Source organism: Lepidochelys kempii, chromosome 2, assembly GCF_965140265.1.
Source record: "Lepidochelys kempii isolate rLepKem1 chromosome 2, rLepKem1.hap2, whole genome shotgun sequence".
NCBI lineage: Eukaryota > Metazoa > Chordata > Testudines > Cheloniidae > Lepidochelys > Lepidochelys kempii.
In genome coordinates, this window is record NC_133257.1 from 198,874,131 (window position 1) to 198,889,812 (window position 15,682).

The following is a 15,682-nucleotide window of genomic DNA, read 5'->3' on the forward strand; positions in this document are numbered from 1 at the left end:
TATCCACCAGTTTGATGTGTGATGATCGGCTCGATACTGGTGCACAGTACTCCACCACCAAATACGAGGTGGCAAGAGCTGATGTCCGCAGAGTTTGAGCACGAGCACCGCATGATGAACCTGCCAGTTTGCTAAGAAGGTTGTTGCACGTCTTAACTTTAGCTGCTGTCTTCTTCAGGTGGGCATGGTAACTCAGTGTGCAGTCTAAGGTCACAGCTAGATATACTGGTTCTACTTCATGCTTCACCTTCTGACCATTCAGATAAACATTCAGTTTCCAGGTTGTGCTGGTGTGATGAAGATGGAACAAACTGGAGACTGTTTTTATGACGTTTGGCTGAAGGCGCCAAGTCTTATAGTAGTGGGCTAACTTTGCCATGTCCCGGTTTAAGGTGGCATCAAGCTCGTGGAACATCTGGGCCTGGGTACCGCAACAGATGTCATCTGCGTAAACGAACTTCCGTGACTTTGTTGTTGGCAGGTCATTGATGTAAAGGTTGAACAGGGTTGGCGAAAGCACAGAGCCCTGGGATAACCCATTGCTCTGTCGTCGCCAAGCACTCGTCTCCTCCCACATATGGACTCTGAACTGCCTATCGCGGGGGAACAGTTCAACGACGCCTGTGACCCAAGGTAGCAGGACCCGTGATACCCTCACAAGCAGACCAGTGTGCCATACCGTATTGTACACTGCTGTTAGAGTGATGAAAACAGCGCCTGTTTTCAAGTTTCTCTGGAAGCCATTTTCAACAAATGTGGTCAGCGCAAGAACTTGGTCGCATGTGCTACGGCTTCGGCGAAAGCCGGCTCAGTCAAGGCTCAAAATTCTCTCCATGTCGGGTAATATGCGCAGTAGGACCAAACGTTCCAGTGCATTGAAACACACCGACAATAATGGTATGGGACGATAGCTTGATGCTTGACTTGGGTCCTTTCCAGGCTTTAGGAGGCCAATGGACTTTTGCGGTGTGCCATATCTTTGGTAGCCTTCCATCACTGATGACCCTTGTGAAGAATTTCACAAGCCAAAGTTAAGCATGGGAGCCAAGGTTTTTCAGGAATTCTGGAGATATGTTGTCATAGCCCACAGGTGTTCCACACTTGCTGCTACCCAGTGTCTGTTACAGTGAATGGTTGTGGTTAGTATCTGATCTGGTTTACATGTTTAAACATACGCCATTCGTTCCTCATTTGTCTTTGCACCTGTTTCTCCAAAGGTTCTCTGGGCACTTTAAGTAGGTGTCCAGCTACCTGGTTGGGTGTCACTGAGGGTTGGCAGAATGCAGGTGGCTGTTGTGTTGCTCCAAGGCGTCAGAGTAGACTCCAACACTTGCGGCTGGAGCGGGTAAAGCTCATCCTCTTGGTCGTCTCCTCCCATCTGGCTCGGCAAGCAGTGTCCAATGATTCGATCAGATGGTCAGCGACATCTGGATCACCAGATGCCTCATACCGCTTGAACAAGGCAGTGCTGTCTGCGTCGAGACAGGATGTAGACCCGGCGGCAACCGCATGGGATGGCTCTGCAGGCTGCTTTGTAGATAGCACACAGAAGCGACAGTAGGTCTCATTTACTGAGATATGCCGGGCTGATTTGTCACCACGCTCTTCTCCAACGCTTCCCGGTATCTTTCGGAAGTTTCACCAAGTCTTTTTGGAACTCTTGACAACTGGAAGCTCGATATGGATCAGCGGTCTGTGTTGGCTGCGTAGGAAGTTATCCAAGATGGGCATGTTGCTGGCTGAGGGTGGCCATGAACTGAACTGATCCAGCACAGGTCAGGACAGTAGTCATGATCTCATCTAGAAGAATGGAATGTGTCTCGCTGCTTAGCATCATGGATAAGGGCGAGGTCATTTCAAGATGCCCAGTCTGCAAGTTGTTCACAATCAGTGTCAGCCTCCTTATATCTCCAGTCTGTGTGATGTCTGTAAGTCTCCAACATAGTCAGTTGGGTGTGGTAGGCTTGGTAGAACCTGTTGGTTCCAGCTGACTCTTAGAGGCTTGTATACATTTGCCAGCCAGAAACCGCCAACCTGTATGGTATCACAGAATTCAGTAGACATCAGCTGAATGGCATCTGCAGTATCGGACTGAATATATGTGGCTCGGCCATGCTTCGGATATGCCTCATGGCACAGCAGGTCGAAGCCGTCGATACTGTAACGCCTGACTTCTGCAGTTGCCACATGTGTCTCTTGCAAGCAAATGATATCGATAGTATGTCGATGAGCAAGAATGCCAAGTAAATCACACTTGGCAGCCGACAAACCCTCCACGTTGAGTTGTAACACGCATAGAGCTGGACCAACTCCATAGAAGTCCTCGGGCTGCACGTTCGGGTTGTTGGTGATGACAGTGCTGGGGTTTGTTGAGCTGGTGCTCATGGAATTCGGCTCACTGGTTGGATCATTAGCTTCCCTGACTGCTGTCAGGTACTGGCAGGTGGCACAACGAGGACGCTGATCCAATGCCCCCTCATTGATTTCAATGAGAGTTAGGTTCATAGACACCTAAGAAAATCCCATTAGTCACCTATCTGCATCTTTAGATGTCTAAATACTGTTGAAAATCTTGTCCAAAGTGCTTAACACCTGGACACCTGGAACTGAAAGCAAAATCTTCCATATTAATGTGAACTGCAGCAATGGGATATAGAATGAAAGGTGATGTCAAAGTTGAGTCCCAGATGACTCTAGGTTCTGAAGATTATTACCAACACTTGTGATTACCACTTGAAGTGAATATGAAGTCAGCACAGATATAGCAGTATAGGTGTTTTATGGTTGTGGTGACTCATCAGTCTCAGATCATGGGAGGCTACATTTTCTACCAGCTAAAGCTTCTGGGTGGACTTCAAGGATAGACATAAGAACTACACTTCGGTAGTCTAGCATGGAATTAACAAAAGCATGGATGACTATTGCAATTTAGAGAAGAATAGTTGCAATTTTTTCAGCCAGTCATAGATGATGAAAGACAGTTGTCTGTTGCTGCTACCTGAGAATCTAGGTGCACCAATGGTTTCAGTAGTCGTCTGGGACTACATACTGCTAGGTGAAAGGCAATCGTCATTTGAAAGTCTGTGGCTTTATATTGGGCTAATCACAACTTGTTGAGTCACCGGAGAATGATGTATCCCTTGGTGTATTCACCACAAGAAAGTGTACAGGATTCCATTGGGAAGGGAAGCTGCTGCTTGTAGCAGTGTGCCTGTGGATGCTTCACTGTAGGTATGCTTATGCTGCCTTGTGCCTTTGATCGGAGATTTCTCATAGCAATGTTAGTTCAGCCAATGCATGTATGTTACACCATCTCATGCTATGTGCTGTTGCTGTATAGCACTGCATGGGTGAGCCACCTTCATTTCCTTCTCAACCGCCTTGGCTTGAGATGGAGCCTTAACATTGTCTTTGTTTAGTTTTACCTCAACCGTGTCCCCTTAATTCTTTTAGTAGTTATTTTATTGTAGTTGTCCTTAGTAGTACTTAGTACTAGTTTTAGCTGTACTAGTTTAAAAACAAAAACTTTTTAAAAACAGGATATTAGTTTCTACCCTCCTGAGAGATTTTTACTTTACTGGGAGGACATACCCGGTTCTCCTGGTTTCAAAGGTTGCCTGTTGTGCTGGGAGGCAATCCCAGTGAGTGACGGACACTCCTGGTGCATCCATTACCTCTGGGAATCTCATATTTCCCAGAAGTGCAACTTATGTCTGGCATTAAAATCAAGAGCCAGAAAAAAAACCAAGGAGATCAAACTTTGACTCTTCATGATGGAGATCTTACTGCGCCCAGCCTCTGTCCATGGCCAGGGGAATCCCCCCATATGATGGTCTCTGAGTAATCTGCTGCCTCCCCTGTCTCCAAACCACACTCCTTGATGGCATCTAAGAGGAGGACCCAAGATTCCTCTCATAAGACTCCCAAAGGCTGTCCCCTAAGTTCTTCACATAGGGAATCTACTTCAAAGAAGTCGTGGTCTCTGATGATTCCATCTACTTTGGCACGCACTGCTCTCCAATCTGGTACCCATGAGGCTGCTGGTTCCTCGGGTACCAAGGGCACTGTCAAGTTCAAAGACTGTAAAGTTCTGGGCTCGGTTACCGTCGTCGGTTACTGTCAACAGAGCAAGGCGGCAAGAAGAGCGCTGCCTGGGCTCTATCTGCACACCCCTCGGAGCAGTTGAGGTTCACAGTAACGTCAGCTCCTTCAGCTACTATCACTTCAGCGCATGCATGGACATTCTACTGACAACACTCAGTCGGCTACTTTACAATTCAGAATTGCCAGCTACCAAGCTTTAAAGGCAAAATATAATCATACAAATTATACCAAGCTGAACTCATTTATTGAGCATCTATCAGCAGAACATTAGAGAGCAATTCCAGGCAATTATTGCAGAAGGCCAGCTGCTCGCCAGAAGATCTCTGCAGGCCCCCTTTGACTGTTGATACTGCCACCCGGTGGATGGTAGTAAAGTGTTCGCTGACCGTATGGACCAATCTCTGCACTTCTTAAAGGACTCCAGGGCTACTTTGTGTTCTCTCAGGATCTATACACCTGCCCAAAAGAGAAAGTTTAATAAGTCCCAGAAGGCACAGAGATCCCATCCTGCACAGTTCTCAAGCTCCCAGAGATCAGAAGAACCTCAACACAAGAGACAGAGGTTCCAGAGAAGAAAACCACCAACTTCTCAACCTTTGACCTCATAGCCTTCTACCACCAAGCTCCAGTTTTGACAGAGTGTCGAGTCCTGAGTTGCCATCCTCATTCTTACCAGCTGCACTGATTCACCTGCCTTTCTTCCCACTTCCAGTGGGCTTGGGAGTCAATCAGTACAGACAAATGGGTTTGGCAGACTATATTTGCAGCGTACTTCATTCACTGTACTTCTGTTGTCGCTCCTGACATCCCTTCCCTGTCCCTCTTCAGGAACCCCTCTCATGAAAATCTTCTACAACAGAAAATAGGGCTCTCTCCTACTGTTGGGTACTATAGAACTGGTTCTATAGCAACACAGAGGGAAGGGGTTTTATTCCAGGTATTTCATGGTTCAAAAAAGAACAGCAGTTGGGAGACCCATCCTAGATTTAAGGCTACTCAACATCTTTGTGAAGGCAAAAATTCAAAATGATGTTGCAGCAATAATTCCATCACTGGACCAAGGAGATTAGATCTCGGCCCTAGATCTTCAGGAGGCATATTTACATATAGGTAGGGCCCTACCAAATTCACGGTCCATTTTAGTCAATTTCATAGTCATAGGATTTTAAAAATAATAAATGTCCATGATTTCAGATATTTAAATCTGAACTTTCACAGTCTTGTAACTGTAGGGGTCCTGACTCAACTCTGAAGGCAGCGCAAAAGTAAGGGTGGCAATACTGCAATCAACCTACAATAACCTTATGACACCTCCCTCTCCCCCAGCCCTCTTTTGGGTCGGTACGCCAGTTTGAGAAAACTGGTCTCCCCCGTGAAATCTGTATAGTATAGGGTAAAAGTACACAAAAGACCAGATTTCACAGTCCGTGACACATTTTTCATGGCCGTGAATTTGATAGGGCCCTATAGATCCACCAGCTACACAAAAAATGCCTACGCTTTGCTCTTGGTCAGGACTACTTTCAGTACAAGGTGTTCCTTATCAACCAAACCATTCACCTCCTAATCTTCCACCCTGAACCTCACCTAGGCAAAGAAGAGGTGCTCTTACACACACCTGAGGTCAGGACAGCCCTGGTCTTCTATCTTGACAGGACTAAGCCTTTCAGAAAAACTTCCAAATTATTTGTTTTGATCACAGACAGATCAAAAGGGTCCACAATCTCTAAACAAAGACTTTCCAAGTTGATAGCCAACTATATAGTTGTTGCTACCAATCTTGTAATCAGCAAATACCCTGAGACATATGAACTCACACTATGAGGTCTATTTTCACCTTGTAGGGTGCATAACCATCTCTCCCTATTAATCTCTGAGGGAGGCCACGCCTCCTCACTGTCACATACCTCTAAAGGTGAGTTCAGAAGGGTGGAATTAGCTGCACCTAGTGCTGCGGCCCTCCAGCCAGGCAGAGCAGTACGTCAGTGTATGAGCCCCGGGCCCTTGGTCACGGCAGGGCAGCGAACAGTTAGTAGGCTCTGGCCTGCAATCAGGGCAGAGCGGCTAAGCAGTCTGAGCCACAGGGAAGGGCGAGCACCAGCACAGTCTAGGGGCTCAGGCAGCAGAGGATGGTAGGGTACCACAGGCTTCTTGGCCTAAGATGGGGGTGCTGCCACCTCAGGGGTGAGATGGTAGGGGGACATGGGCCTGCCCAACTCCACTGCATACCAGCCCAGGGCCCTAACAGTGGCGGAGTAGTCGGCCACTGTGTCAGCGGGGGATCCGCCTGCAACACGGTGACCTTGAATCAGGCCAACAGTCAACCAGACGGGCGTTTAGTTCTCTTGGGCTACTTCCTACATCCCCAGGGTTTGGTACCTCTATACCATGGGGGTTGTCTGCCATCTCAGGAAGCTCTGGCCAGTCCTCAGGAGGCAGCCCTGGCAGCACATCTGCAGGCTCCAGCAACAGGCGGGATGCATCTGTCTCCTGTGGTGGCTCCAGCCCAACTGAGCTGCAGGGCCCGTCTTTTTTACTTCTGCTTCCTGTCCTGCCCTTCTGCTTCCAGCAGAGTGGACATGGCACTCCTGGTTCTGCCCCTCAGGAGGCATGTTATGGTTCCTTCCTGTCACTCCCTGAGGGAGGCCGCACCTCCTTGCTACACACCTCTACAGTCTTTCTCAAAAATGGTTCCCATCATTGAAATATGTAGAGCTGCGACTTGGACTTCTATACTTACGTTTGCTGAGCACTATGCAGTAACTCACAATTCTGCTTCCGATGCAGCATTCGGATCAGCTGTGCTTTCCTCTGTATTGGACTCAACTCCAAAGCCCCCTCTTCCTTAGGAGGAACTGCTTAGTAGTCACCTGGTAAAGCACCCACAGGGACACTGTTTGAAAGAAAAAGAAATGGTTACTCACCATGTGCAGTAACTGTGGTTCTTTGAGATGTCTGTCCCTATGGGTGCTCCACTGCTCACCCTCATTCCTCTCTGCTTCGGAGTTCTCTGCTGTGGAGCATCGTGGTAGAGAAGAAACTGAGGGTGGTTCACCTGTGGAGTGCTATATAACTAGCATGGAGCATGAGGCTGAGTAACATGCATGCATGGGTCAAAAGGATACTGCTATGAGAAGTCTCTGATCAAAGGCACCAGGGGGCACAAGCACACCCAGAGTGAAGCACAGGGGGACACATCTCGAAGAACCACAGTTACTGCACAGGGTGAGTAACCATTTCGTTAAATTGCTGCTGAGTTGCTGAAGAGCCCTATCAACAGAACCGGTCCAGGGGATCCATTCAGCCACTCCCCTTTCAGTTCAAGCCGTACACTTCTGCATCTCTGCTGTCTTGCTGCTGATGAAAAGAAGGTTGTAGGTACTTTGTGCTTTGGCAACCATGCTCTGATGACTTCTTCTACGGGAGGTCTTATCCCCTGGGCTATGCTTGTACAACCCAGAACTGAAACTACCCATTTGAATAAATGTTTCCCACTAAAAAAACATTGCTTCATTCTTATCCAGGTCAGTGAGATTTGTAACTATTGACACGTTGACTCCTTAATCATATATTGTCTTTGTTTTTGTCAGTTCACTTGCACTGGAGCTAATATGCCATATTCACTGATAGTGTTCCTTTTTCATATTTAGGATCAGGATGGATCTCACATAAAAGGCCTGTTAATCAATTTTATTCATCACAATTGGCCATCTCTTTTGAAACATGGTTTTCTTGAGGAATTCATTACTCCCATTGTAAAGGTACATCTTATACTGACAATATAAAGTTTGGATGTATTGTAGATAACATTATAAAAAAGGCTGACTAGGTATATTTTTGTTATTTTTAAGGCAAGCAAAAGTAAGCAGGAACTTGCCTTCTACAGTATCCCTGAATTTGATGAGTGGAAGAAACATATGGAGAATCATAAAGCATGGAAGATAAAATACTACAAAGGTTTGTTTTTAAAAAAACACTCATGGACTTGAAAAAGCAATAATTGGGTGGTGTCTGTTTTAGTAAGCACTTGTAGAATAGTTTCGGAAGTTATTTCAAAGTCAGTCACCGTAAATTGTTAGGAAAACATGATAATTCAAATACTATGATTATGTAGTAATTGTTTTCTCCTCATCTTGCAGGTTTGGGTACCAGCACTGCTAAAGAAGCAAAGGAATACTTTGCTGACATGGAGAGGCATCGAATCTTATTCAGATATGCTGGTCCTGAAGATGATGCTGCCATTACACTAGTAAGAACTTTTAAAACTACTGTGCGCCATGTTTTATGAATGCCATCACTTGCAGCAAGTATTGGGTCAAGAAATCCTGACTCTTAGTGTACAGTGGTTACTTACTTTATTTCTTCATTTTTCAGGTTATTTTGTTGATGTTTGAACAATATTACAATTCACATTCAGAGGCTGTGCCTTGTGAACATCTGTCTCACCACCTGACATTGTGCAAGGACTTTACAACAGCTCTTAAAGGGATACTGACAATATGATTTTTTAAATTAATTAATTTCAACAAAAAGTTTTTTTAGCTCTGTTAGTGTCTTTTGGTGAAGGGGCCTGAAAACCTGGAGTTGTAGGAGGTGGAAGGCAGCAAACTCATATATACTTATTTAATCTCTCTTTCAGACTCCACCCTGGCAGCTTCACATATCTCTTTAGGAGTAGGTTTTTTGGAGGATGGAAGTGGGACCTTCTAGGGCTTGTATGGTTGGACTACTAAAAAGAGTTGTACTGGATTGTATCAGAGCAGAATAAAATGAATTTTTAAAGTTCAGATAATTTTTTAGGGGAGTTTACTGAATGGTTTATAAAATAGAAATAGAATAGCATACAGAAAATAATTGCCACATACATTGTCTTTTAAAGCATTTTTACTCTGTGCTGGAGAAGCATGATACACCTAGATGGCACAGATAAACGGACAGTCTGTGAGCCGGAATTGCTCGTCCCAAAACACACAGGACCAAATCCTAGCTCTTTACTCTGTCTCTACTCAATCTGTGTGAAAACCAAGGACCAGATTGCTCCTTTCTACAGTAAAACTTGAAGGCAATTAGTTAAGGGAGAAGGAAAAGTTCATGACCGTAACCTACAAAGGTTCTCCTCCATTGGTCTAGTTGGAAAGGGGGACAGATTTGGCCACTTCCCTCTCCCCTCACAGAATGGTCTGTGCGGCCATTGGGATCCACAAGAGGCCTATACTGCTGAACTGAATTTGTATCCCTGGCATCTTCCTGCTCCTTAGCAGCTTAATTCCAGTGAAGCTGTGCTACCAGGAACTGTCCTTGACTGTGGCTACATCCTGGACTGAATTATATATGGTTGGATCATGAGGGTCATTGTCAAGACAGTGTGCTAAGATTTGGTCTGGTCACAGAAATGAACGTGGTGGCAACTGTTTGAACCAGGTAGTTGGTAAATTAAAATTCCAGAAAAATAAATTATATGCTTTTCTGAATATATTTTTTCACCTAGGGTAACCACTGAGTGGCAGTTCTAATCTCAGATATACATGCATTATTACAACACCATATACAAAAGCCACTTTTGTAGTTGAATAAGCAGTAGGGAATTTTCACATAATTTATTAATATGCACCTGCATATCTCAGTTAGAATTGAGCTCAAAGTTACTAGTGGCCATACTGCATGGTTGTCATTTACTTTTCATAATTATTAGAACACCATTATTTCTGTGTTTCTGAATCATTCACTCTTCGGGACAAATCTTACCCAATCCCTCCCTCACCCATGTGAGTGTGAAAGATAGTATAATCAAAGTCATTCTGCTGTGTGAGATAACGAGGGCAGGATGCATGGAGTCTGCACTCTGGGTTTTTTCTGTGTTCTGTAGTAGGTGGTTGGTTGGTTGGTGGTTAGCTGGGGAACAGTGCATCTGGTAGATTTGCAAGTGTGTGGATCCACTCTCACCCCCAAATATGGAGTGAGTGGCTAGCAGTTATGGATGGTGGTATTGCAGCCCTGTGGCTGTGGAACAGACTTGGGATATAAGCTGACAGGGGAGAGAGAGAATATCTCTTCTGACACCTACAGAATTCTCTAGTTCCAAAGCCATTTATTTAAGCTTTATATTGGTATTAGGCTGTGGTTCATTGGGCCCTGCCTTGCAATCTGTATGTGAGAGACGCTCACAGGTACTTAAGGTTTGACTTGAAAGTCCAGTTCTACTCTGAAAAGTGCGAGTTTTTTTCTTCAGTAAGGTCTGCAAGATTTGGCCCACTATGTGTGGATCTCAAAAAGTATTGCAAAGCTCAAGAACCTGCTGATCAGAGAACTGCCCATTTGAAAACCTACCAACAATAATTTTTCTGACTATAATGAGAGTAGTTTGTTGTGAGCAGGTATACAAGAGGATATGTATTTAAATAATTCCTCTATGAGAGCAGCAATTTATACAGATTGTTTTTATAATTTTTACCTTTAATAAAAGTTACTGTATATTTACAAGAACCATGCAATATTTTACAATAATTATTAAAATTACACATGTATAATGCTGTATATGCTAATAATATGATCTGAAATATTTGCAGGCCTTCAGTAAAAAGAAAATTGATGACCGAAAAGAGTGGTTAACAAACTTCATGGAAGACAGACGACAGCGTCGGTTACATGGCCTTCCAGAGGTTAGTTCTAAATGAGGAGAAGAAGCCTGGAGGATGATGGCTAAAATTAATGCGGTTTCAATGTTGAAATTATACTGATATATACATTTTCTTTTAGCAATTTCTGTATGGTACAGCAACAAAGCATTTGACTTACAATGACTTCATTAACAAGGAGTTGATTCTCTTCTCAAACTCAGACAATGAGAGATCCATTCCATCCCTGGTTGATGGTAAGTAGATATTCATGGTGATTTATGAGGATGTACCTTTTTATCCATGTCATTTTGAAGGAGATGACTGTATTTGAAAAGAAGTTGGTACTCTGAGAATGAAATTTTGGAATTAGTGAGAGAAATTGAGAACCTGTATGTTTCTGCTTCATTACGTTGCCTCTAATGTACAGTACTGAGTTGTCTCCTCTCTGAAGTGAAACTAGAGGCAGATCAAGTTGTAGCTTAACAACCTGTCCACTTGGCCAAACCTCATCCCTGGACTGTGCAGGTGCTCTGCTTCTGTTACAAGCGTTCCTTTTTTTCAAGTGCTCATATTCATCAACATTCAATTCACATTAGCAGTAGGGAGCGGATTACAGTGAAAGTCTTGTCCTCTCCCCTTCTCACATCAAGGACAGTGTTTTGGAGGCATTGGACCCATGCTGGGATCTTTCAGGTTTACCACCTTTTCTCCCATGGAGCAGCATGGATATGCAAAGAAGCACCCCAGACACAAAGCATGCTCCATTTGTAAAGCTCATAGCAGGAGAAGGGGAGATATATGCCTATCCTGTTTTCAGCCCAGGTACTCTTGTTCATCCAGGAAAAAGGGGATTGGAGTCTCATAGGTGGGATGGGATTCCCCCTTTCCCTCAACAACATAGACTTCACAACAAAGCACAAGGTGTACTTAAAACAGGTGATACCCAGAGAGAGGTACACAAAGACTGCCATTCTCATCCAGCTGCAATAGAGAAGAACCCTTAATCAGACTACGTCTAATTTAGGTGAGAAGCCTAAGGTTCGTTGCTCATAGTACTTAAATGGGGGCTAGCCAGCCTGGGGGAAAGACAGATATCTTCTCCCTTCATGGAAAGGTAAACCTTCTATTGCCCCTTCTCTATTGACCTCTTCTCAGATGAGGAAGAACAGCATACAAGCTCCCAACCAAAAGCATCTAGGGAAAGCATATGCAAAAATCTCAAAACTCCCTTAAGGGTCGAAAAGAAGAGTATTTGATCATGTAAATAAAGACTGTAATGTGCATCTGCACAAGGGGTTGAATGGATCACATTAATTCTGGCATTTCTTAACTTTTGCGTGCTTGACTTTGCAACCTTAATGTTCTTTTAACATAACTTTTGTATGCAATTTTCTCAGTTTTTAAATAAAGCAAACTGAAAGAAATTCCATCATGTGGAACCATATTCATCCCCACATAGGTTATCAGTGGGGTTGGAACTTTTATATCCATAGCAAAAACCTCTACTGCCTGAGAAACAGAAAACTGGTAGAAATAGTAGGCTGGTGACCTTTATGTAGATGAGTCACTAGAGAGGAATCACCCTTTGCACATGCTCTGCATACATCTGTTGTTAGAGGCTGGCAGCTAAATTTTACATTTCATATGGGCTGAGCATCCTCCAGCCCAAGGCTAGGCAATACTTTCCCTGCAGTTGTTGCTCACAGCTGCTCAGGTCTATGGTGGCACTGGGCACCAGTACTAAGAGCCAGGTCTCCCCTGTGCTCTCAGTGTTCTCCTGTTGGTGTCCAAACAACCCGAGAGCAGGATGTAGGCAGACACAAACAAAGAGGGGTTAGGAGCAGAGAGTGGCAAAGGCTAGAATAGGTAAAGGGCCACCCTACAGTGGGAACAGGAGTAGGGTGGGGACAGGTGCAGAAAGGTCTGTAACCATTAAAACACACTCCCATCCAGAACCTGGAACAGAACCCAGGTTTTCTGAGTGCCAAACACTCTTTTGCTATCTAGTAGGTAACTATAAAATCCACTAGTAAACTATGTCATTTTCAGAAGTAACTCTGCCATATTTGGGTGGATTTTCACTGAGAACGCAAAAGGCACGTTTCTGAATCCAGGGACAGGATTGAGATTTAGCTGGATAGTGTGGGGAATTATTGAATGCTGCATGTTAATATTAAGTTAATTAGCTAGAAAACTTCAGTTTATATCGCTGTCTCTTTTCATCAGCACGATTTTCGCTTACAGTTGGTTAATATAAATGTGTTCTTTTATGCTGTGTTTATGAATTTGCTAATATTGTATAGATTTATTTTCATTCAACATAAAATTTATCTCCCTTTCAAAAGAGATTAGAAATGTGTTCTCTTAGAGAGAGAGACAGAATTTATAATTTCAAAAAGGGGTGTGTGGGGGGGTATATATATTTAAAAAGCATTATTCTTCTAAACAGGTTTTAAGCCAGGGCAGCGCAAAGTTTTGTTCACCTGCTTTAAGAGAAACGATAAACGTGAGGTTAAAGTTGCTCAGCTGGCTGGTTCTGTTGCTGAAATGTCAGCTTATCATCATGGAGAGGTGAGTATGAAAAATGGGAAGGATGTATTTTTTCTATATAGAATATAGGTGAATTTTTTATTTTGTCAAAAGCGCTTAACAATTGACCAAGAGTCCTTCTAGTAGAAGTGTTCAGAACCTTTTTAAGAAAGTGAACTAAATGGAATCCATTTTGATAAGAAGACAGTTAGTTAGTTTTATTCCTTCATGCACAGCCATGTCCCAAACAAAGATTCTAGGCTGTGGGAAATTATGCTGGGGCAGCTAGTTAGTGGATTTGCACCAGGTCCTCAGTCATGCCAGCTGTATACCTGACCATGTTTTAGACTTAGGCAGGAAAGACAAATTGTTTTTATGTAAAAGTAAAGAAAGTTAAAATGGGATTCTGTGATCTCTTTCCAGAACGTTTTGAAATTGTATGATACAATTTCTTGCATTTAATAAGATTAAAGTATTTGTTTTCCAGCCTTTCTGGTATTTATCTGGAATATTATCAATACTGCCAAAAAATAGAATTGTCAAAATATAAATATAAAAATATACGTTCAAAAAGCCACCATCATCATTTTGTGGGAGAGGAGTGATGATGCACAATCAGCAGAGGTTATTCTCTCCTGTACACAGAAGTGAGTGTTTGAAAACTCAAAACATTTGTGTGAGGGTAGGGGATGAGAAAGTAATACATATGTAAACTTCCTTGTACAGAAGGACAATGAGAGAGAATACAATATTTTAACAGTTGAACTACAGATTCCCTATTTCTGTAATAAATTATAGCCATCCATTTTTCAGAGAGACCATGTTTGAAATCAGGGTAGAATGAGTTATGGATTATCTGGCAATGAAAACCTGTTATACTAGCTGATTAGGAAAGAGTAAAATTTCTTACAGTGAATAGTAACCATGTCTATGTATTTTCTTCCAGCAAGCATTAATGATGACTATTGTCAACTTGGCTCAGAACTTTGTTGGAAGTAACAATGTTAATCTGCTGCAGCCTATCGGTCAGTTTGGTACCAGGCTTCATGGTGGGAAGGATGCTGCCAGCCCTCGATATATTTTCACAATGTTAAGGTAAAAGCTTGCTCAAAACAAATTAAACTAAAAACACATAGAGCCAAATTTTCAAATTGCCTTTGTTACTGCACTACAAGATTTGCAAGCATGTATTTGTTTGTGAGGATGTATGTAAGAGACGAAGAAACCAAGTAGCTGGGTATGCTCAAATTCCTGATTCACATGTGCAGATACGTTTTTCGTGCGCACAGATTTTCCTGCTAATTTTGTGAGAGTAGTACTTGTGGACTTAAAAAAAAGTTAGCTGTACAAATTTTACTTTGAATCATAAGGTTACAGATTGAAAAGGCAGATCATCCAGTTCAACTATCAGTCTTCAAAAATGGAACTGTGCGATTTCATGTTGTCTTTCTGATTCCACATAAAATGTGTTACAATCCTTTTACCCATGAATGTATTTCTATATGGCAGCCTTACAACTCAGTATAGGCTTTGAAAGTCAAGCTGTGTTGTTTCCTTCTTCCATATGGCCAGTATTTAGGTTCTGCAAACAAAATTATGATCTCAGTTGCACCTGTGCAACCACAATGTAAACTAATGGGATTTCATAGGTATAATTGAGAGTATAATTCAAAGACAGTGGAGTGGCCTGGAAGTAAGTTAGAGTGTAGTTTGGCAGACAGAATTTGCTCCCTATAGTAAATTCTAATATTTTGTCCAGTCTGATTGTAAATGTTACATTATATGGTTTCTACCATTTCCCTTAATAAATTATTTGACATTGATATTGAGCCTTAATCCTTTTGTTAATTTCATTTGATTATTCTAGTTATATCCCCTTCTGCATTAATATCAGTTTTGTATTCCTTCCACATATAAATGTTTCTATGGTACAGTACTTTAATAGATTTAATATGTTCTCCTGTTCATTTGATCATATGCTAGAAGACTGATTTGCCTAGTTTATTGTGCATAATTTGTAAAGGGCCCACTGATGAAACCTCTGTTTGTAAAGTGTCTCATGGACTCTTGAGGCTTTTATGCCTACAGTTAAGCTTGGCTTTTTTGGTTTGGTATGAAACTGTGAACATTGCTGTTTTCTAACTGTCTGCTTGACTTATCTCTAGTCTTTTGAGGAGAGGTATTGAAATATATGAGTCCTGAGTACTTCAGTGTACCGGATTTCTGTATGTTTTAAACATAGGATGGTAAGATATATGCACACGTGGTCATAACCCCCCCTCAAAAAAAAAACAAACCCAAGCACCCTGTATTTATTATGAACTGATTGTTCCACTGTGAAGGTTCAATAATACATCTGTCCTTGTTTCAGAAAACAGTATTTTCAGCTTCATAATGACAATTAAAAAGAGAAAAAATACAATTTTTTTCAA

General features: G+C 42.7%; 1 protein-coding gene across 7 annotated transcripts in view; it reads left to right on the forward strand.

Annotated features, from left to right (window-relative positions):
- The window catches only part of TOP2B (DNA topoisomerase II beta), a 129,484-nt gene that overhangs the window by 87,882 nt on the left and 25,920 nt on the right, over positions 1-15,682 (forward strand). For all 7 annotated transcript variants that reach the window (XM_073333463.1, XM_073333460.1, XM_073333458.1 and 4 more), the window contains 7 exons: positions 7,755-7,865; positions 7,956-8,061; positions 8,244-8,353; positions 10,671-10,763; positions 10,861-10,975; positions 13,171-13,292; positions 14,197-14,345. In XM_073333463.1, coding sequence (XP_073189564.1) covers positions 7,755-7,865; positions 7,956-8,061; positions 8,244-8,353; positions 10,671-10,763; positions 10,861-10,975; positions 13,171-13,292; positions 14,197-14,345 — 806 coding nt within the window. The remainder of the gene's footprint in view (positions 1-7,754; positions 7,866-7,955; positions 8,062-8,243; positions 8,354-10,670; positions 10,764-10,860; positions 10,976-13,170; positions 13,293-14,196; positions 14,346-15,682) is intronic.